Consider the following 24,522-nt stretch of genomic DNA (forward strand, 5'->3'; position numbering starts at 1 on the left):
GGGTACAATATGTTTAGCAATATAATCTGTTCCTACAGTGTGGGGTACAATATGTTTAGCAATATAATCTGTTCCTACAGTGTGGGGTACAATACGGTAGTAATATAATCTTTTCCTACAGTGTGGGGTACAATACGGTAGTAATATAATCTGTTCCTACAGTGAGGGGTACAATATGGTAGTAATATAATCTGTTCCGACAGTGTGGGGTACAATACGGTAGTAATATAATCTGTTCCTACAGTGTGGGGTACAATACGGTAGTAATATAATCTGTTCCTACAGTGAGGGGTACAATATGGTAGTAATACAGACCTGCCAACCTTTCAAATTCAAAAATAGTAATTTGGCCCATGTTTGAGCAAAAAAAGAGTAATTCTTAACAATTCTTGCCAAATCTATTGCATCAAAAAGAGTAATTTGCTACTATTTCAAGAGAAAAAAGAGTAACGACCACCACAAAATAGTAAAGATTACTATAAAATAGTAGTAGTTGGCAGGTCTGGTAATATAATCTGTTCCTACAGTGTGGGGTACAATATGTTTAGCAATATAATCTGTTCCTACAGTGTGGGGTACAATACGGTAGTAATATAATCTGTTCCGACAGTGTCGGGTACGTACAATACGGTAGTAATATAATCTGTTCCGACAGTGTGGGGTACAATATGGTAGTAATATAATCTGTTCCGACAGTGTGGGGTACAATACGGTAGTAATATAATCTGTTCCTACAGTGTGGGGTACAATACGGTAGTAATATAATCTGTTCCTACAGTGTGGGGTACAATATGTTTAGCAATATAATCTGTTCCTACAGTGTGGGGTACAATACGGTAGTAATATAATCTGTTCCTACAGTGTGGGGTACAATACGGTAGTAATATAATCTGTTCCTACAGTGTGGGGTACAATATGGTAGTAATATAATGTGTTCCTACAGTGTGGGGTACAATATGGTAGTAATATAATCTGTTCCTACAGTGTGGGGTACAATACGGTAGTAATATAATCTGTTCCTACAGTGAGGGGTACAATATGGTAGTAATATAATCTGTTCCAACAGTGTGGGGTACATTACGGTAGTAATATAATGTGTTCCTACAGTGTGGGGTACAATATGGTAGTAATATAATCTGTTCCTACAGTGTGGGGTACAATACGGTAGTAATATAATCTGTTCCTACAGTGAGGGGTACAATATGGTAGTAATATAATCTGTTCCAACAGTGTGGGGTACATTACGGTAGTAATATAATCTGTTCCTACAGTGTGGGGTACAATATGGTAGTAATATAATCTGTTCCTACAGTGTGGGGTACAATATGGTAGTAATATAATCTGTTCCTACAGTGTGGGGTACAATACGGTAGTAATATAATCTGTTCCGACAGTGAGGGGTACAATACGGTAGTAATATAATCTGTTCCGACAGTGAGGGGTACAATATGGTTGTAATATAATCTGTTCCTACAGTGAGGGGTACAATATGGTAGTAATATAATCTGTTCCTACAGTGTGGGGTACAATACGGTAGTAATATAATCTGTTCCTACAGTGTGGGGTACAATATGGTAGTAATATAATCTGTTCCTACAGTGTGGGGTACAATACGGTAGTAATATAATCTGTTCCTACAGTCTGGGGTACAATACTGTAGTAATATAATCTGTTCCTACAGTCTGGGGTACAATATGGTAGTAATATAATGTGATATTCCCAAACAAATGAAACTTAAGAACCAGTAATACAAGACTTCAATAAGTGTTACAGTATATCACTGTACAATGTACATCATACTACACACATACATCTGAATGAGGACCTATCACACTTACCTAAGTAGCAAGCCATGTGTTGGAATCGATTTCCCTTATGTCTTAAAAATAAATCAGAAAATCAGTCTGAACTTTAATTCTACAATGATGTTTTTTTCTGTAGCACACTACATGGCATTAGAAAGCATAGTTAGCATACTGTTATTAAGTACAGCTCAAATAATAATTTATAAAAAAAAATGTTAAAAGTTAAGATCCTCAAAGAATTCATGGTAGGAGCTAGGAAAATGATTTTACAGACATTTAAGTAGTATGTTGCTACCATCATAGAAAGAAAATTGCCAATAAAATCCTTAAACAATATTAACATGGAAATATCTTACTAAGCCACAACCTTACTTTGTCTCAGGTGACCTAATAAAAGATGCAAATTGTAGCTTAATTCTAAAGATTACATTACCCCGGTATATTGTGTACCATGTCAAGAAAACTCAAATGTGTGACCAATTGGGTACTCCAGTTGCCTCCCACACTAAGACCCCCTGCTCCCTACCATATCAGGGCCGAATGATTTATATCATCAGTTGACATTACTTGTGTAGCAAATGTTATAAAATAAAGTTTTTATATTCTTAACTCAAAGGACTGGACCAAAGAGGTTTATCTTTTATCTTTGTCTTAGTCATAAAAAACGACCGCAGATAGATAATCAGAAATATTTGGAATACAACTGTAAATAATGTGTGTAATGTAAGGGTTGTCTTTTATGAGTTCAATATTTTTTTGAAGTTTTTAGCAAAAAGTATGAGGCAAAAAAAAATAGATATTTGCACAGCAGTCCTGAACAATCATTTTAATTATATTGAATTAAATCTGTTTCACATTAAACTATGAATAACCTGGAACTTAACCTGGAATTTAATGACAATTAACCTGGAACTTAATGACAATTAACCTGGAATTTAATGACAATTAACCTGGAACTTAATGACAATTAACCTGGAACTTAATGACAAATTATCGGAATTTAATGACAATTAACCTGGAACTTAATGAGAGGAAGATGTGTCATCCGGATTCCATGTCTACATATTAAATAAAACCTCTGAATTAAGTTATGAATGTCGGTCTAATGGGAAGTAAAATGGTCCCTAATGTAAGAACAATCTCAGAACCAGTCACTAATTACTCAACATTCTTTTAAAATACATGTATATTATCTAATGTAGTTTTACAAATGCTGGAAAGTTCATATTTTAAGACAGATAATTTGTTTTCATCTCAAACACGAGCTTTATCAAGTTTTCATTTAAGTGGGCTGATTTTGTAAGAAGCAAAATTGAAAAAAAAAAACATAAATATTGCAGGAAATGGAAAAATGAGGTTGTTGTTGTTTTATCAAAATAATAAAATGTAGGCAAATATTTTTTTTATGAAATTCTGCGACAATTGTCAGCTTTTACCAATCTAATGCCCTCAATTTAACTTCACAACACAATGATCTCTCTCACATCTATTTCTGATAAATTCTAATTTCACAATAACTCATGAAAAAAGTGCCTTTTTTATATATTGGGATATGCCTCTTGCCCCTATACAAATTTCTTAATAGATTTTTTTAGCTTTTGGATTTGATTTTAAAAATTGCCACTAGATTATCAAATTAATATGTTTACTTATTTCAACTGGCAGGCAACTTTTTTTCATTTTTACTTGTATTTTTCTGAATTTACCAGAAGTATATGGGAAAAATTTCCCAAACATTTAATTTTTGCCCTTTTCTCTCATAAGGAAGTGGGCAAGAAGAACGATGTAGCAAAAGTTTCTCTATTCCAACTGTTAACATCTCAAATATTGCTGGGGACAAATTCTAATGTTTTTTCAGTGAATAAAAGTTTCCTGGTATAAGTATTTTAATGTGTGTACATCCAAGTAGTGTTAGAATAGATATTTTTGTCAGGCAGATTGAGGATTACATCTTCATTTTAACACAAATACAACATGTACACTAAGTACTTTAAAATGTTAACAGAAAATACCATATCCTGAATTCGATAATTTGTGACAAGCTCTGTAACAAGAGTAAAATAAACCAATCAAATTTGTTCATCGTTGTCAAGAGAATGTGATTTGTAAAAGTCCTTCAGGATCCGGAGCACTTCATCCAGTGCAGCACAGTAGTTTTCGAGGTCGGCCATTAGAGACTGGATGAAGAGCGACCCCTCACCTGTATGTCCTGGTGCACTGAGCTGTGTGATGAAGACTGACTTGTATGGTAGAGCCTTCACTGCCACCTTTAACAGTACAGAGAAAGTCGTTGTTATATTTTGAAAATTTTGATACAGACAATTTACTAGTCCCTCACTGCACTTCAGCTTTTCCATTCACTATCTCATACACTACTGGAACTTCATAATTTGGGCAAGTGTTGTGTGTCAAAAGCAGGTCACTCTGACCTACATTTTGACCTTTTACCTACATCCGATGGGGGACTGTAATTTCTTTATATAATATGAACAATAAATAGAATGGATTTTGCATGTTTTTAAATGCATAAAAAGTGATATATGTTTTCAAAATAGTCTTATGCAGATTTGTAGCTGTTGTGGTGATTTTATTTTAAGGAACATGTTTAAGCTACTACTTAAAACTTTTCTTTCAAACTAAGCGAGAGCCACTTAAAGTTTATCACTAGCATGCATGACCAAGATGGACAGTTTGCAACAAAACTTTCGGCAAGAAGAGAAAGTGTGAGTAGACTAAATCTGTTGTTGCAACTGTCGGCAAGAAGAGAAAGTGTGAGTAGACTAAATCTGATCTTTTCAAAATATTACAAACATTTGTAATCATTATGATTTGGATCATAATGAATACTAGGTTGAATGAATTTTCAGTCAAACATGGATATTAAATGAATTACCATTGGCTCACCTGTTATCTACTGATCCTATAAATAAGTAAAAGTGTACCAGAGACCAGATATAAAATCTCAGTGTCTCGCAGTTATTTGAAAAGGTGTTTTAAATATTTAGGCTATTTTTTTTTTAAATTAACTGTTTTAAACATAAATCATGGTCAAGGTCATTCCTTTGAACAAACTTTCTATCCTTCACCCAATTAGAGCCTAATATGAAATGTTAGGCAGGTTTACACAGCAGATATGGGGCCTGCCTGTCATCCCAGCACAGTCAATTTAACACACTGCTGGGCTTCACTTGGAAGCTTTTGGAGATTTATGTTCCTCCTTGCTGACCAGGACAGGTCATGCAAAGGCTTAATAAACATTATCACAGGACATCTCATGTCTGCTTGTCAACTACACACTTGTGCAAATATATACTCAAAGCACCTGCCAGTTTTTATGTTCCCTGTCTCTCAGCTAAACAAATCTTATCAAAGCAACTTCCCAGTCTGACTGTAAAGGGCACAGATAAGACTTGCATGTAGATGTTATCTTGGGGAAACCTAATTACCTTTATCACCCAGTCTTGACCAGTCCAGCATCAGCTATGACCTCCATGACCTGACAGCTATCTATGAAGGGAGTTTTCACTCCAGCACCTATAGCTAATTTACATATTCTAATTAAATAGCCCCTAATTACTAACAAGGTAAGGATGTCAAGTGATTCAATCAGAGGACCATGCTAAATCACATGGCTAACAACAATTTCTCCTCAGAAATTCTATCCAAATTGTCATTGTTGTTATAACTGCCAGAACAAACAGTCATACCATCCACCTCCCCACCGCCACCTTTATCTAATTGGTTACCTGTGACTTTATCAGTTCCACCACTTGGGCCTATGGCAGTAAACTGACACCATGTAATAACATAAAAACATGGACTTTTAATGATGCCAGACTACTGCTAATCTATACACCACAATTCGGTCAATAAATTCTATCTGGCCCAGAATAAGACACAAAGTCAAACTCCAGGCCTAAGTGATGTAACTCCCAATTCTTGCCGAATCCTGGACATTTGAGCGACCAGGCTATGGTACCCAAGAGCTTCAGGTCAGCCATACCTCCAAGTCATGTTCTCAACAGGTTGTTGGCCATAGCTTTTCAACACCATACTCTTCACCACTACAGGGTATGTTTTGGATCCGACTATAATTAGCCTTTGTACGATAACTTGTAAATCCTGCAATTGAGCTTGAAATTTTCGTCGTCATCTTAAATTCGCCTTATCATCAAAGGGCGAAAAAGGCGAAAATTAAACCGGGGCGAAAATTACCAGGTATACAATAACATAATAACATGGACTATTAATGATGCCAGACTACGTACTGATATACACCCCAAATTGGTCAATCCAACCCCAAAACCTAGGGAAAGCTTGACTGCATACATCAATTCTATCTGGCCCAGAATAAGACACTAATTAAGTCAAATTCCAGGCCTAAGTGATGTAACTCCCAATTCTTGCCGACTCCTAGACATTTGAGCGACCAGGCTATGGTACCCATGAGCTTCAGGTCAGCCATACCTCCAAATCATGTTCTCAACAGGTTTTTGGCCATAGCTTTTCAGCACCATGCTTTTCAGCACTACAGGTTTCAAATAGCCCACGGCTATACCCAATCTGGTCCAAGGGAGGTAACTGCTAATTAGGTGACAGGCACCTCTTATTTGCAAACTTTTTAATAAATACTGTAAAACTATTTTACATTGTTTGTTATCTGTTGTGTAAAGCATGCTATAAGCCAAATATCAGGTTTTCAGGAATTTTGGTTATTGAAAATAAGCCACAGAAATATTCAACTCCATTTGACCAGTGTGATCTTGAATGAAGGTCAAGATCATTCATTTGAACAAACTTGGTAGCCCTTCACCAAAGCATGCTACAGACCCAATATCAGGTCCCTGGGTCTCTTGGTCATTGAGAAGAAGCTGTTAAAAGATTTTAGCCAATTTGACCCATGTGACCTTGAATGTGGGTAAAGGTCATTCATTTGAACAAACTCAAATCCCTGGGTCTCTTGGTTATTGAGAAGAAATTGTTAAAGATTTTAGTCTAATTAACCCCTGTGACCTTGAATGAAGGTCAACTCCATTCATTTGAACAAACTTGGTAACCCTTCATCCCAGCATGCTACATGCCTAATATTAGGTCTCAAGGCCCCTTTATTATTGAAAAGAAGTTGTTTAAATGGAAAAGTTGACGCTGGATGAACAACAGGATGACGGATGCCACACCACTGCATAAGAAGTATATTTTCTACTAAAACATATACTTTATATAAAAGTATATTTTCATGTCACTCCATCCGGGATGTTTTGCCTATCGATAGAGAGTGTATACACGCTGCATCAGATATGTGAAATTAAACGATAGAAATAGTTTATACTTACAGCAAAAACGCCCCGCACTACCCATCCATGGAATGGTTTGAGTGTCCGGCTGTAGGCATTGTTGACTGCTAGACAAAGGTCTGGCTGTCCATCAACCATCTCCCGAAATATCTCCCTGATGAACTCCAGGCCCCTGAAAGTAGTATGACCATACACTTTTGTCATGGCAACGATGAGGATGCAGATTTGTCAATATATGAAAACCTATCAGCTTCCAAAAATTAAACCAAATATTCAATAATAGACAACAATCATTTAACATTATATAATATGTCTATACCTGTGTCCTCTGTCCATCTACATCCATTATATAGTACATCATAGTTTAAACTGAACTCACACAAAAATACCTGTGGCCATGGAAGATTTTTGAAAAATTTCATTAAAACTGGTTGATGGGTTTCTGAGAAAAAGTCGAGGATGTAATTTTTTCTAACTGAAAACCTAAAAAGGTTTGAAGACTAAAATTATACTGGACAGATGGACAGATGGACAAACACTGCACCATGGCATAAGGTCATTTGTCCTTTCTGAGTATGTCTTCATAATATAATATAAAGAATAGGGTAAGGGCAATAACATAATACAAAGAATAGGTAAGGTCAATAATATAATACACATAATTGGGTAAGGTCAATAATATAATACACATAATTGGGTAAGGTCAATAATATAATACACATAATTGGGTAAGGGCAATAATATAATACACATAATTGGGTAAGGTCAATAATATAATACACAGAATTGGGTAAGGTCAATAATATAATACACAGAATTGGGTAAGGGCAATAATATAATGCACATAATTGGGTAAGGGCAATAATATAATACACATAATTGGGTAAGGTCAATAATATAATACACAGAATTGGGTAAGGTCAATAATATAATACACAGAATTGGGTAAGGGCAATAATATAATGCACATAATAGGGTAAGGGCAATAACATAATACACAGAATTGGGTAAGGTCAATAATATAATACACAGAATTGGGTAAGGTCAATAATATAATACACAGAATTGGGTAAGGGCAATAATATAATACACATAATTGGGTAAGGTCAATAATATAATACACAGAATTGGGTAAGGTCAATAATATAATACACATAATTGGGTAAGGGCAATAATATAATACACATAATTGGGTAAGGTCAATAATATAATACACAGAATTGGGTAAGGTCAATAATATAATACACAGAATTGGGTAAGGGCAATAATATAATGCACATAATTGGGTAAGGGCAATAATATAATACACAGAATTGGGTAAGGTCAATAATATAATACACAGAATTGGGTAAGGGCAATAATATAATACACAGAATTGGGTAAGGTCAATAATATAATACACAGAATTGGGTAAGGTCAATAATATAATACACAGAATTGGGTAAGGGCAATAATATAATACACAGAATTGGGTAAGGTCAATAATATAATACACAGAATTGGGTAAGGTCAATAATATAATACACAGAATTGGGTAAGGGCAATAATATAATACACAGAATTGGGTAAGGGTAATAATATAATACACAGAATTGGGTAAGGTCAATAATATAATACACAGAATTGGGTAAGGGCAATAATATAATGCACATAATTGGGTAAGGGCAATAATATAATACACAGAATTGGGTAAGGTCAATAATATAATACACAGAATTGGGTAAGGTCAATAATATAATACACAGAATTGGGTAAGGGCAATAATATAATACACAGAATTGGGTAAGGTCAATAATATAATACACAGAATTGGGTAAGGTCAATAATATAATACACAGAATTGGGTAAGGGCAATAATATAATACACAGAATTGGGTAAGGGCAATAATATAATACACAGAATTGGGTAAGGTCAATAATATAATACACAGAATTGGGTAAGGGCAATAATATAATACACAGAATTGGGTAAGGTCAATAATATAATACACAGAATTGGGTAAGGGCAATAATATAATACAAAGAATAGGGTAAGGGCAATAATATAATACACAGAATTGGGTAAGGGCAATAATATAATACACAGAATTGGGTAAGGGCAATAATATAATACACAGAATTGGGTAAGGGCAATAATATAATACACAGAATTGGGTAAGGGCAATAATATAATACACATAATTGGGTAAGGGCAATAATATAATACAAAGAATTGGGTAAGGGCAATAATATAATACACAGAATTGGGTAAGGGCAATAATATAATGCACAGAATTGGGTAAGGGCAATAATATAATACACAGAATTGGGTAAGGGCAATAATATAATACACAGAATTGGGTAAGGGCAATAATATAATACACAGAATTGGGTAAGGGCAATAATATAATACACAGAATTGGGTAAAGGCAATAATGTAATACAAAGAATTGGGTAAGGGCAATAATGTTATACACAGAATTGGGTAAGGGCAATAATGTTATACACAGAATTGGGTAAGGGCAATAATGTAATACAAAGAATTGGGTAAGGGCAATAATGTTATACACAGAATTGGGTAAGGGCAATAATATAATACACAGAATTGGGTAAGGGCAATAATATAATACACAGAATTGGGTAAGGGCAATAATATAATACACAGAATTGGGTAAGGGCAATAATACAATACACAGAATTGGGTAAGGGCAATAATATAATACAAAGAATTGGGTAAGGGCAATAATATAATACCCTAAAGAATGACCTTCTTCTATCTAGTAGAACATCTTGAACATAATGTTGGTGAGAAAGTTAAAAACTTGCTATTATTCTAACAATTATCCTAATTGCAGCAGTTCCCACAATTCAGAAGGTGTCAAGTAAGCTATGTTTCAATTAATTACGACTCAATATTTAAGTCTCTGATAGGAGGTAGTCTGACATGTGTGTCACAAATGAAACATGTGTTGTTTTGGAGCCTTACCAAATGCCATAATTATCAGGAAATAAAGAAAGAATAATGATCACATTGAATCAAAAATACTAAAATCATTTTACCCATTTATAAAGGTGCCATTTTTCAGGCTATCGTTGTTGGCCTTACATCTGAAGCATAATATTGTATAATTCAAACAGGTTCATCACTATTTATTTAATTTTGTTAGAACTGACAAAAGGTTTTCTGTATTTAACCTCACATATACCAAATCAAGGATGGAATGTGAAGTGAATGAAAAGAGTGAGTAGCAGAGGTCGAGGCCTATCCTGTTTGTACCGATACAAAAACCCTGTGATTAGTGTCTTGTCAAGCTACCTTTTCATCCACAGCAGTGCTACAGTGGCTGAGCTGGACAGGTGGTGTTGTTGAGACTGTATCTCAAATAACACCATACGTTGTAGTGTACAGAACTCGCTTGGATTTGTAGAATACTTTTGTTGCATTTTCTGAAATGAGAATTTATTCAATATTAAGGCAAAGTACAAGTAAGTTTAATAATATAAGACTGTTTCCTTCGTGGGTATAAGAATATTTGGATACCTGAGGTTTGCCATTTTACCACATTTTGTAATCCTAAGGGCACAATATCCATACCATTCATATCCACATATGACAGGAGAATTTGTCTTCACCTTTGGCTTTTCCATTACTCCTATATCCTGAATTAAGATATTCCACCATTTTGAAAATTCTCAATTATTTTGGCTTAATTGTTTTTCCAGAAAACTGTGACTGCATGGAAATGAATTCTCCATACCCGATAAAGGCAACCAAGGTTTGTGGAAAAAGTTTGATAATTTTTCTCCTGTTTGAGTTCTTTTTATGTAAACCTGAGAATGACGTGTAAGTTTTGACGGGAAGAGATGACCATGACATATCACATCATTATTCTTCATTGTGACATCATAATCAATTGACAAGGCTTTATTATGTGGCTTGTCATAACATGAGTTTATTCCATGGGATAAACCAGTATAATTATACAACTATATAGGCACAGAGAAAAATAGTTTTCCTGTTATGAGGCTTTATATTGCAGCATTTGGCTGCATTTCACTAGAATGCAACAGATAGGGGTTATTACTGGATAATTACGGTACCTATGTGATGTAAATGGAGTAGCTTTAATGTTGTTTTCATTAATCATGACTACTAATATATCTAACATATCATTTGGAGTATTTCAGTAATAAATAATCCAACAGGAAAACTCCAGAAATATAGAAATTATATGCATGGTTTGTGCTGGAGGAAATGTATCTTACATTGTACTGATTGGATTGACTTCTATAGGTGATTCCTGCTTTACAAACCCTATAGTGTCCTCCTGTTGGGAAGATATCTTACTGTAACCGCCCTCAGAAACTCTTACTGTAACGGCCCTCAGAAACTCTTACTGTAACGGCCCTCAGAAACTCTTACTGTAACGGCCCTCAGAAACTATGTAATTATATACTCATCAAACATATAAGATGTAGATATAAGGAAATTACAGAAAGAAACTCATACACATGTCTAATTATAAGCAAATTTACCAGTTGATAATTGTTTTGACAATAAATTTCATACTTACACGTATATTTCCCTGAAAATCCATCTTCACCGGAGCAAATGTTGTAGCATTGAACTTGTCTGGAAAAAAACCCCAAAAAAAACACTTATTGAAAGCAGAATGTTTTTAAATTATTGGCAACTGAAAATTATTATGTTGTTAGATTTCTTATTAGGATTCTTATATAATTATAAGGCCAGCTATAGGACTGTGCAGACTTGTCCTTAATATATTAATAATATACACAGGCTGGATGCTGAGTAAGATTCATCACGTGAACATGTCATAATACAGACTTAGCAATAAGGACCAGAAAGAAAAGTTGAAATTCTATTATCAATTAAATAAACCTAAATACAGACTTATTGTCTGTTATTAATGAACTAAATGGCCACCGTTACATATGGTGTATAACTACCCCTGCAGTTGTAAATGAAGAAGTTGATATTGTAATAGTGTTTGTGGTGTTATATACTACACCTATATATACCAATTTTTATCAAAATCGATCAATGTAAATGGGAGACCATTACGGAAGTCGCCCAAATGCCCCTGTAGGTGTACCATTTGGCATCCCTCAAAACCCCTTTAAAGTATATAGTATTACCAATTTTTATTGAAATCAGGCAATATCTAAAAAGGGTCAGTTGCACAGCCCATCACCATGATGAACCCTTGTGTCAAGTTATATAAAATTCCTTCCAATAGTTTCCGAGAAATGTGTCGGAAACTTTAACAGCTGAAGAAGAAGAGGAATAATAAATAGGAAATGGAGCAAACACTTCATTTGGGAGACATAATTATATCTATCATAGACTTATTATCACAGTATTTATCTGCAATATGTTCATACCTACAAATAAGCCCCCTTCATCATTTTTGCAAAATGATGAATTTTAAAATAGTAGACAAGTATAAGCTAAAAGTAGTTCACTGTGAAGGCCTCCACAAACTTTTAAACTAGGGCATGGGGAGTTATTTGTGGATAAACACGGTAAAGCATAGTAGATGACATCCCCTCCCTGGTACAATGTAATAAACCTACCAAATATAGGCACAAGTGATCGACAGCTCCTCAGGAAGGGTTCAACAGGAATTCCTCCATCATCTTCAAACTTTATATCCATAAAGCTGTGAAATTGAAATTAAAAAAAAAGAAGAAAAATAAGATACCAGATATGACAAAATGACACTTATATAATTCATTTATGTAAGATTTCTAGAACAAAACCTGTCAGTCATGTCCAGTCCCTCAGTGAATGTCGGTCAAAGGTTAAAATGTAGGCCAGAGTGACCTACTTTTGATACAGTTTGATGAAGTTTCAGTGACCAATAGTGTATGAGATCGAGTCCCAAGACAGCCTTAAGGGAAGGACAGACAGTAATCCTATAGGTTCTCTGGAGGGGGTGTTGATAATTTAATGTATATAGTTGACCTTGAGCTATGTACATACTATCCGTTTTTACTCGGACTCCCTTAAATGGTATTGGGGAGTCAAGGTGTTTATTGCCCTGTGAGGGATATTATTCCACTCCTGAATAAGGGCCAGCGTGATTGGGGATATATCTGTATGGTGGCTAGTCAAGAACTGGAATGTTTTTTTGAGCTAGAAAGTCACAACAAACTCTAGCAACATGGGGCCTTGTGTTGTCCTGCTGCAACGAAAGGTTCATCCATGGATAAGAGGAAGACTGTGTTGTCTCCTGAGCCCGATATCTTACTGCTGTAAGATTACTATTGATACCCACGAGAGGTGTTTTCACGCCTTGAGATATTCCAGCCTATACCCTAACCCCCCGCCCCCGAATCTGTCACCACACCGTCGATGGACACATTGTCGTCCATCTGACCTGTAAAGTATAAAGCGTGACTCGTCAGTGAACTACACGGGTCTCCAATGGGCCAAATGAAACTGATTAAGTGTGTAAATGGCAGACCAACATAGGGACGTCGTGGCCTTAACTGAAACTCCAGTAACCAATTTCTAACCTTTATTGGACACAATAGCCGACCAAGAGTACAGACAACTTGTCATGCCGTTTCCAACTGAAATTGGTTATATATGGAGGTGCGAGAAACGTGCGGGCATTCGCTCCTGGCACAATCACCCGGTGACTCGGAGACGCCCAACTAATTGTCTCATGTACAATATACACCATATTACTGGGCTACATGACACTAGGATGCCCCTGCATTATCAGAGCAATGACCCTACCCATATCGATTTTACCCAAACGCAGCATTTTACATTGTATGTAGGACATGTAGCACAGGTTACCTATATAGCTATGTTCTATATTCTACATAACAAGCTAATTAAGGTGACCTCTAGTTTAAGAAATGTGCAATTTCCTGAATTTTGACAAGGAGAATTAAAGAGGTAGGTAATAATATGGTACATGAGTATCAAAATACCAATCATTGCAATATATCCTTTGTTATATATTATATTGTGATATGCTTTGAAGAAAGTGCACACGGAAACAAATCTTAATGGGTGATGACTATTAATCTTCAGGAATGCCAGTATATCATATTAATTAAAAGATTTATCTAAAACTTCTGAAGATTTTTCTCTTATTCAATAAAATTCTCTTAAAAATATGCAAAGTTGCAATATCAAAATTGAAAGTAATTTCACTATTTTCTAGGCTATAACTGCACATTTCGAGACTCTCGGTACTGATGTACATTTATTGTCCAATGTTATTCTCAAATGTGACATCAAACAATAGACTGTTTATTAAATTTTAAAAAACTAGAACATGAAAAATCTGGCTTTAGATATATATATACTATTTTTCAGACTCACCTTGGATTCATGATGGAAAAAAATGTAGGAATTTTTGCATCTATGGCATCTTTGAATTCTTCTTCACTGTTTATACTTGTAGAGGATATTGACTTCCCACTGGAGTTCTCCAGGGATGATACACCATTTTCCATTTTTTTAAAACCATAATCCAAGCTGGAATCCACATTAGTTTTTGACACTCTGGAATGCGGACTAACAGAAGTTAACAATTTACTGAGCGAATCAGTTTCCATTGTAACAGGAAGTCTCCCACTTAAATTTCTATCATTATCTATCTGGTCACGGTTTGCATCTATTGAGTGGTCGGACAAAGACTGGTCTGAGTAAGAGTTTTCTGAAGCTGTTCGTCTGCGATTCGAGTTTTTTTGAAAAGATGGCAAACTGTCCCTTGGAAGTGGTGAAGTTTTAACAAATCTTGATTCTGCTGATAACGGTCTGCAATTTAAAACATTTTACAAAATTATAACTTCTTCATTTGCTGCAAATCATTTTCATGTGAAATCAATTTCTTTCCTTAAGAAATTGGAAAGGAATATAAAATGAGAGAATTTTCCCATTTCTGCATCACTAACCAGTAAATCATTCACTGATAAATTATACTTAATGTAATAGAACAAGTTTGTTTTGTGGAATGTTGAACTGACATTCAGAATTCTGTTTTGATTATTAATTCGTTTTTTACATTATTCTTATCTGTTATTTACTTACCTTCCAGAAGTAGACAGCCTCTCCCCCTATAAATAAAATACAGAAAAGTGAGCTCAAAGACTCCAGTTTATGTTATTACATGTATAATATACAAAAAAGTGAGCTCCAGGACTCCAGTTTATGTTTACTTCTTACATGTATAATATATACAAAAACGTGAGCTCCAGTTTATGTTATTACATGTACCACACATAAAAGTGAGCTCCAGTTTATGTTATTACATGTACCACACACAAAAGTGAGCTCCAGACTCCAGTTTATGTTATTACATGTACCACACACAAAAGTGAGCTACAGTTTATGTTATTACATGTACCACACACAAAAGTGAGCTCCAGTTTATGTTATTACATGTACCACACACAAAAGTGAGCTCCAGTTTATGTTATTACATGTACCACACACAAAAGTGAGCTCCAGACTCCAGTTTATGTTATTACATGTACCACACACAAAAGTGAGCTCCAGTTTATGTTATTACATGTACCACATACAAAAGTGAGCTCCAAGACTCCAGTTTATGTTATTACATGTACCACATACAAAAGTGAGCTCCAAGACTCCAGTTTATGTTATTACATGTACCACATACAAAAGTGAGCTACAGTTTATGTTATTACATGTACCACAAAGAAAAGTGAGCTACAGTTTATGTTATTATATTTACCACACACAAAAGTGAGCTACAGTTTATGTTATTACATGTACCACACACAAAAGTGAGCTACAGTTTATGTTATTACATGTACCACATACAAAAGTGAGCTACAGTTTATGTTATTACATGTACCACAAAGAAAAGTGAGCTACAGTTTATGTTATTATATTTACCACACAGAAAAGTGAGCTACAGTTTATGTTATTATATTTACCACACAGAAAAGTGAGCTACAGTTTATGTTATTATATTTACCACACACAAAAGTGAGCTACAGTTTATGTTATTACATGTACCACATACAAAAGTGAGCTACAGTTTATGTTATTACATGTACCACAAAGAAAAGTGAGCTACAGTTTATGTTATTATATTTACCACACACAAAAGTGAGCTACAGTTTATGTTATTATATTTACCACACACAAAAGTGAGCTACAGTTTATGTTATTACATGTACCACACACAAAAGTGAGCTACAGTTTATGTTATTATATTTACCACACACAAAAGTGATCTCCAAGACTCCAGTTTTATGATAAACATCGACATTTAATTATAATCATAACACATTGATGTGTGTGTTTTTTTTCAATTTTCCATTTTAAATATCTTATACAGAGGGCACAAATATAGTCATCTCACAAAATCAGGAATATTTGAATTTTAGAGAGATCTATCTACAAATTACATTAACATCTGGTGTGACTACATAATATACATGATCAACAAGTTAGTCAATCAGAACATTCCCTCAAAAACTTGTTTTTAAACTCACCTTTTTAAGAGGTTTCTGAGGTAGCACAAGTTGGACATCTCGTACTGGTTTTGGCGAAGTTTCGTAAGCAATGCTGGCATTCGCAATTTTCATGCAATCATCCAAAGTTTGAATGAAAGTATCACAGGTAGCACCAAGGAGTGATGTGGCCTCGTCCAGCTGCTGTAAAGTCAGAGAGGTTCAGAATGGATCAAATTATCAAAACTACAAACAAATGATCATGATAACAGATTGAAAAATCAGAGAGGTCCAGATTGGATTTAACTATCAAAATGCCCCAGCTTGTATGCAGCAATGCGTACCATGCAGAAAGGTCAAAGATGACCTTGACTAATGACCACCAGAATGTGACCAGCTGTAGAACTTTACATATGGTACTGTCATATGAACCAAATCTGTTCAGGTGTTCTCAAGATACGGATATAAAACATTGATTTAGAATGGGAAAGAATGGCTATATGGGAACAGATCAGATGTATGATAGGACATGATGGAAAGGGACAGAATGGGACAGGACGGATGGAATGGGTCAAAATGATATCAGGATGGAATGGGACAGGACAGACGGGACAAACCTTGACATTAGGCTGACTTTCATGGACAGCAATCTTCACGGAGTGGACCTGCTGCATCAGCAGATCACAGTAAAGTCGTAATTCTGACTTCTTTGTCCGGACAATGTCTGGAGATATTTCACCTATAAAGGAAAAACAAAATGCCTTTAAGGTGTATCTACTTGACAATATCACCTTAAAGTGTACCCTGATTGATTTCTGTTATGATACTAATTCTTAGATAAAGTTGTAAAATGAAGTACTGTACAGAAATTATGTGAAAATATTGTATTGTTTTCTAGATAGTGGCCTATCTAGCTGTGAGGTCACAAGCTTAAGTGTGTATTGCAATTGTCCGCCATATTGTGTATAAACAGACATAGTAGGAGACCAAATATCAATGTGTAATACGGTGGGATATCACTGTACTGAAATATCTAATATTGATCCATATGTTATATTGAAGAGCTTGGTTGTTGGATGAATATCTTCATACAAAATAATGGATTGATGATTGAGAAATTACTCGACAATTTTGAGAATGTCAGGCTGTGTATTGTGACGACATTTGCGAGTAAGACAACATGTAGATTATGGATGAAATATCTTTTATATATACACTTCTCACAAATCTCATCATAAAAAACTATATGTCCCCATGATCTAGACTCTGAAGTTTCAGACCAAACATCACAAAGATAATCTAGATCTTCTCGAGAAATGTATGTATAACTTAGTAATAGACCTCAGTAACCTGACCAGTCCCCCAATGGCACTATACAGTGCGACAGTCCAACACAGTTTTCATTCTCAATTCTCATTACAAAAATCGATAGATTTCTTCCTTTCTGTTCCTGTTTTTTTTTTGGGGTGTATCAAGACTTTTTTAGTCCGACAAGCAAGGTGTAATAAAAATCTGAGCAGATGTAAGTCACATTGTTATCCAAAATCTTAGAATCTTTTAAATAATTGATATTTTGTAGCCATATTTCAAAAATAAAATAAAAATCACTTCCTATGTGTATCTGACATGATTTTTCAAAAATGTAATGACTCAAATGATAGAGTTTAGATATCATACTGTCATGTATCGTGATCATAAATCATTTCTCTGCACAATTGATCAGAAAAATGACTGGAGGAATAAAATCAGGGTTTTCACTGGGTATCTTATAAATAGAGTATTCTATAGATTAAACATGGGTAGCTCTGTTTAGTGTGAATGTGTACTTCCTAAAAATAAGCCTTTTCTTTAATACTGTGCTTCAAAAGGCAATGGAGACAGTTTTAAAACTGACAGGTATCAAATTAAAGGTGTACACACCCATTTCCTCAGATGGTCTGCCATTGGTCAAAGATGCCTTGCATGTTCCCATAGCGACCAGCCATCTTTGACGTTCATGTGGAGATGAGGCTTTGATGTAAAAATGCTGTTCGTGTGGAATGATCAGGTCCAGTCTAGTATGATCGGTACTGTGTACTGTAACCATGGAAACAAGAAACAGAATGGTTGGTGGAGAGGAAAAGTAAAAAGAATGATTAAAATATACCGTTGTTACTGCTGAAACAGGCAATAAGTGTACCACATAATTTTGAGAAGAAGATTACGATGATTCACATAATTTTACTGAAACAGGAGACAAGGTTAAAATGTGGAGAACAGATGAAGGGACACACCATAGAATCCAGGAATAAGGTTAGTGAGGAGAACAGGTAAAGATGTAGATTAGTGAGAACAGGAAAAGATGTTGATTATTGTGAAAGACAGGTAAAGATGTAGATTAGTGAGAAGAACAGGTAAAGATGTAGAAAAGGTAGAGATGTAGGTTAGTGTGGAGGACATGTAAAGATGTAGATTATTGTTGAGAACATGTAAAGATGTAGATTAGTGTGGAGGACAGGTAAAGATGTAGATTAGTGCTGAAGACAGGTAAAGATGTAGATTAGTGAGAAGGACAGGTTATAAGATCAGGATTCATATTTCATATAACCATGATCCGGATTGGAAACATTGTTAATAACGTTAACCTTAATGGAGAACATATTAAGTGGAATGATGATTCACATTTCATATAACCATGGATTGGAAACATTGTTAATAACTGTATCGATCCGAGAACAGGTAAAGTGGAATGATGATTCACATTTTATTGCAACCTTGGAAATAGAACATAAGGTATAAGTATAAAGAGGAATAATTCACATTTCACTGTTACTAAAATCGTTCTAAGGAAACAAGTTTAATGTTAAGAACATGCAGATAAAGCAAATGATTCGCATTTCAATGTAACTATGAAAATAAGATTGGTTCACCTATACTTTTAACTATGGTATCAGGAAAAAGACATGTTTGGAGAAAGACAAAATACTGGACTGTATATATATATATATAGCCACCTGGCAAAATCCTAAATGACATTATAATATGTACCTGATATATCACAGACGGCCATCTGTAAGGATCCCTTACACCCATTGATAACGTCCTCCTGGGACTTATAGTAAGACAGTACACCGTTGTCCAACACAAACCACCTTGGCTGCCAGCCTACAATTTAGAACATACATTGTAGACAAATATCATATTCATTATATTTATGATCACGGTTATCATTCTTTCTTGTTCCTATGAGATGAACAGAACACAAAAGGCTTCCAATTGACCCTTGAGAGAGTTTTTGACTCCTAAAAAAAGATTTGATTCTTGGGGCAGGAAGGACATACATATTTGATGTATATATAAATATACGTTTTGACCCTTCAGATTTCTGAGAAATAGATTTGAGTTCTGAATTTGCTGTAAATGTCAGGTCAACAGCCATCTCACTGTGTCAGCTAGTGTCTCAATTTTACATCAAAATGATCATACATGTATAGATATTTTGTATTACGGGTACTAATTAAATATAAATATCATGGAAAACAGGTATTTCATAGAACCAATCTGTATGGTATTGCTGTGTACTCTATCTGTGTTTGAAATTTAAGCTGATGGTGTAGACAAATGCATAGGTAATTTATAATATAACCAGAGATCTCTTCTGCATGATCTCATTATCAATTATGTCACACATACAGTTGTGATTGGTCCCTGATATGTAAAATGTTAAAACATCACACATAATGACCGTCCCACATGTACAAGTATATAATCATTGGTGTAAAGTATCATTAAACAGTTAAAACTTTTACTGAAGTGGCTGTTATATATATAGGCCTTAAAAAATAATACATGTGTTTCCACTAACATGCCAGAAAAAATAAAGTCGGTACTAAAAGGCACAAGGGTTGGACCTATGTCACGAAAACAAAACTGTCAGATAAAAGACTTAGCCTATCCAGAGTATGGCCTGTCCCACGACTTCATGTACTTGACAAGAGATTGAACTCACCGGAACATGGAAACCGACCTATTTTTTGCCAGAGTTTATTTTCTCCACTAAATACCATACTTAAACATGATACGCACTCTCTGATTGTTGGTCAATAACCTCTAAGTAGAATATGAAAAAATGGCGGCCAAGAAGGCCATCTCCTGTAAACTGTGACCTTAACCTCAGATTATTTGCATGATAATAACTGTGAACGTCCCACTTTAAGGTACAGGTTAATCGTTATTATATTTTTGACGGAGCTGTGAAGCCCTTTTTACTACTAGCCATGCGAATTAAACTGTACCCATTAGAGTGGTGGCAGATTATTGTACGAACCAGTAAATCTTTACCTAGCATTTGTCAGGTAAAGCTTTACATTCTAGGCATCCTAATACACAATTGTGGTCTTTCAACACTATGTATTTGGTATCGACGGATAGATAAATGTTTCATCTTTGAAACGAGCCATGCATTATTAAAATATGATGGTATTTAATGGAGAAAATGAACTCTGGCAGAAAATATTTTGGTTTCCACGTTGCAGTGAGTTCATTCTATTGTCAAGGATATATGTAGTTGTGGAACAGGTCATACTGTGGAGAGGCTAAAAGGAAGGGAAATCTTTTTTTGTTTTTACAATAGTTTCATTAAGGTTATTGACAAGGAACCTTGACTTTAATAGTCCTTCCATGAAAAATGGTAAAACAAACTTCATGATTGTCAAAAAAATACAGGTTCGTTAGGGTGAGCGGAAACACAGGTATCTTTTTAGGCCTTATGTTGTGGTTGTAAAACCCACATGTTAGGCTCTACTCTGTACTGTCACAATACCAGTGACGAGATCCTGTTGACACATACATTATTGACCAGGACGTACAGTACATGGACGACATGTTGACATAGATATTGATGTCATATCGATTAAAATTAATAAGTTGATTAATATTCTAAACACACAGATACATATGATCAATGACAGTTTTCTCACCACTCATGTAATTTGTCCACTTCCAAAGCAGACCCTCCATTATGGCCACGCGATTGTGTCTCCTTGCGGGCACGTGAATTCACAAATTTTGTCGGGTGGCGTGATGCTGTGACAGTTCAAACGACCAGATTACGAGATGGTTGTCCGCCCCTTCATGTCAGCACATAAACATGACTCCCTGTCGTCCATTTTGGACAGTCGTCTTGTCTAAGTTTGTCGGGTACAACTTATTCCACTTGATCACACCTCATATTGATCTTTGCATATATATAAAGTAAACAGCTGGTTTCTCATCCACATCGCCAACTCACACATTTCCAAGTAAACCTTCACCTTGGCGTCAACTTCCTTGTAAACACGACCTTCCGGACTGTCATAGTCATTGAAATGCTTGACATATACACCCTTTTACTTAAGCGTAATTCCAACACAGATTGATTGCATTGCGGGACTGTCTCGGAATGATTTATCTTGTCCACCCTCGGGGTTTGTTTGCTAGCCTAATTATGCCGACGCTTCACAACGTTATGTGATTATATCGAAGCATAAATGTAATTTAAGTTCACGTTTGCTTAAAAACGCATGCATTGTCTAAAATCCATGACTTAAAAGTTTAACGTAATAATAACTAAAGGGAGAAAACTCGTTATTATTTCTTTGACCAAAATGTAAAATACTTGCACCTCTCAATTCGATTATCTGTTCAACATGACTATTACAGACGAAGAAGAAATGATATGTTTTCTCAAATTAACAGTGACAGTAGGCCTAATCAATCAGATGAGATCGGAAAATGTGATTATTTCTACAATTATTTCTTAATTTGCATCCAATAAATGGATTCTAGGCCTATTAGGCTAGACTTTCTATTTCCAACAGAGTAATAATAAGGTACTTTTGTTATATTAGAGATAGACTTTTTAAATACTGAGTATGAGTTATTTTGCCTAGTCTCTAAATCTAGTTTGTTCTGTTAATAGGACGTTAAACAAAAACAAACCAAATCTAATTTGTTCCAAAGTCAAATTCACATGTAGTCTAGTAGAAGCGAAAAACGAAATGTTGGTCAAATGAATTCGGAAATTGGTAAAGAGTAGTTATTGTCGTTACGGGGGTTGTAATGAGAGTTTTCATTTACCGTAAAGGAGGCAGTGGGATGGATTACTAACTAGGTGTTAGTTGATTTCTGATTTTATAGAAAAGTTGCAGTTTCTTCTAGAACGACGCGATTAGCAAGTGGTTCTCACCAGAGACTTGTATATCAGATATACAAGTCTCTGTTCTAACTTAAAGAAGATAACGAAAGTTTGCTAGCAAAAGATGGTAACCCAGTAATTATTCTTGCTATTTCTAAGTTAAGTTTTTGTATTTTGTCTGCATCACCGACACATGCAGCCCCTTTCCCAAACCTCATTCAAGTATTCAAATAATGGCAGAATATAATACTTGTAATTTTAATTAAAGTCTGGCTGTTAGAGATATATTTGAGTTTACGGAGGATACTTGCCTGTTTTGATACCTTTTTACAAATGTTGTCAATATGAGTGGACCATCAGCAATTTGCATCTAAAGTAACTATGGCAAGCCGTTTGGGTTTTTACCTATTGAAATGGAGATATCTCTATTTAATTAAAGATATCTCTATTTAATTAGAGATATCTGTAATTTAAATAAAGATATCTCTATTTAAATAAAGATATGTCTAATTTAAATACAGATATCTCTATTTCTACTGAAAATAGAGATATCTTCTTTTAAATTACAGATATCTCTATTTCAAATTCAGATATCTCTATTTGAATTACATATATCTTTAATTCAAATACAGATATCTCTAATTCAATTAAAGATGTCTCTATTTAAATTAAAGATATCTCTATTTGAATTAAGGATATCTTTAATTTTTATAATAATAATGATATCTTTATTTTGAATACAGATATATCTGTATTTAATGGGTAAAAACCCAAACGGCTTGTCATAAAGTAACTCCTAGGTATTTATGGTTATCAACAAATTCTATGTCTACATTATTAAATCTTATATCTACAACATGTTGGTGTTCATTATTTAAAATTATGAAGACTTCCGTTTTCAGAGGGTTGAATTTCACCAGCCGTTTGTTTCTGTCCAATTTTGAAAGTTAACTAAGTCGTTATTTATCATAGTTTTAATTTCCAAAGGCGATCGACCAGAATATAATAAGGAGGTATCATCAGCAAATTAAGGAAAGACTTTCAAGGTTATCTGATATGTCATTAATATAGAGGATAGAATGTAGAGGACCAACTATACTGATCCTTGCGGAACGCCAGCATCAGTATTTCTGACGGAAGATAAACTAATTCCTACAAAAACTTGTTGTTTCCGGTTACTGAGTATTTTTTAAAACCATTTTAAAAGTTTTACATTTATTCCATAATTTGCTTAAATTCAGTCCCTTCTGCCACACACGATCGAACGCTTTGGACTTATCACTAGACACGCCAGTTGCTTTATATATATATATATATATATATATATATTAATTTTCACATAAATTGTGATAAATTTATACATAAAGTATGATACATTTCTATCATCTAATGAACGGTTAAGTGACCAGGTTGGAAACCAGGCTGATATTTATATATAAGTGAGTTTTCAAGTGAATAATTATTTAAAAAACGCTCAAAAACTTTACCAGTAGTACTGCGTAATGACATGAAGAAACATGCTTATCCCCCTTTTTAATTGATGGTCAGGAAAGACACTGGTATCCAACGAGTATCTAAATATTAATGACAAAGGATAAGCTACAGAGACTAGTATTTCTTGTCATACTGTGACTAATTCCATCATGACCTACAGATTTGTATGTAGATAAAGATGTAAGTACACATGTCGATTACGTTGAGTTGATATTGTATAAACTCCTGGCTCGTCGATGTTTGTATCGTCAATGGTAGAAATGGAAACAAAGTAATCGTTAAGTATATTGGCTTTATCCACGTCTGTCATTACAACATCTCGTAT

At 34.7% G+C, this 24,522-nt stretch overlaps 1 protein-coding gene across 2 annotated transcripts; it reads right to left on the reverse strand.

Moving 5' to 3' along the window:
- Positions 1 to 360: 360 nt before the first annotated feature.
- LOC117317658 (pleckstrin homology domain-containing family A member 8-like) lies at positions 361 to 21,844 on the reverse strand. 2 transcript variants are annotated; one of them, XR_004530219.1, is made up of 13 exons: positions 21,508 to 21,844; positions 19,577 to 19,693; positions 18,470 to 18,625; positions 17,167 to 17,288; positions 16,592 to 16,753; positions 15,156 to 15,181; positions 14,445 to 14,882; positions 12,677 to 12,762; positions 11,653 to 11,711; positions 10,395 to 10,525; positions 7,139 to 7,271; positions 2,734 to 4,072; positions 361 to 2,689 (listed from the first exon to the last, which is right to left on the reverse strand). XR_004530219.1 is itself a non-coding variant. In XM_033872524.1 (12 exons), the coding sequence occupies exons 1-12, from the start codon at positions 21,545 to 21,547 to the stop codon at positions 3,875 to 3,877; spliced, it is 1,668 nt and encodes a 555-aa protein (XP_033728415.1). In that variant the 5' UTR covers positions 21,548 to 21,844; the 3' UTR covers positions 361 to 3,874. The 2 variants fall into 2 exon arrangements, 1 of the variants encoding a protein (XP_033728415.1); XM_033872524.1 differs by having other exon boundaries at positions 361 to 4,072.
- Positions 21,845 to 24,522: the final 2,678 nt, after the last annotated feature.

This window comes from Pecten maximus, chromosome 19, assembly GCF_902652985.1.
Source record: "Pecten maximus chromosome 19, xPecMax1.1, whole genome shotgun sequence".
NCBI classification, from domain to species: Eukaryota; Metazoa; Mollusca; class Bivalvia; order Pectinida; family Pectinidae; genus Pecten; species Pecten maximus.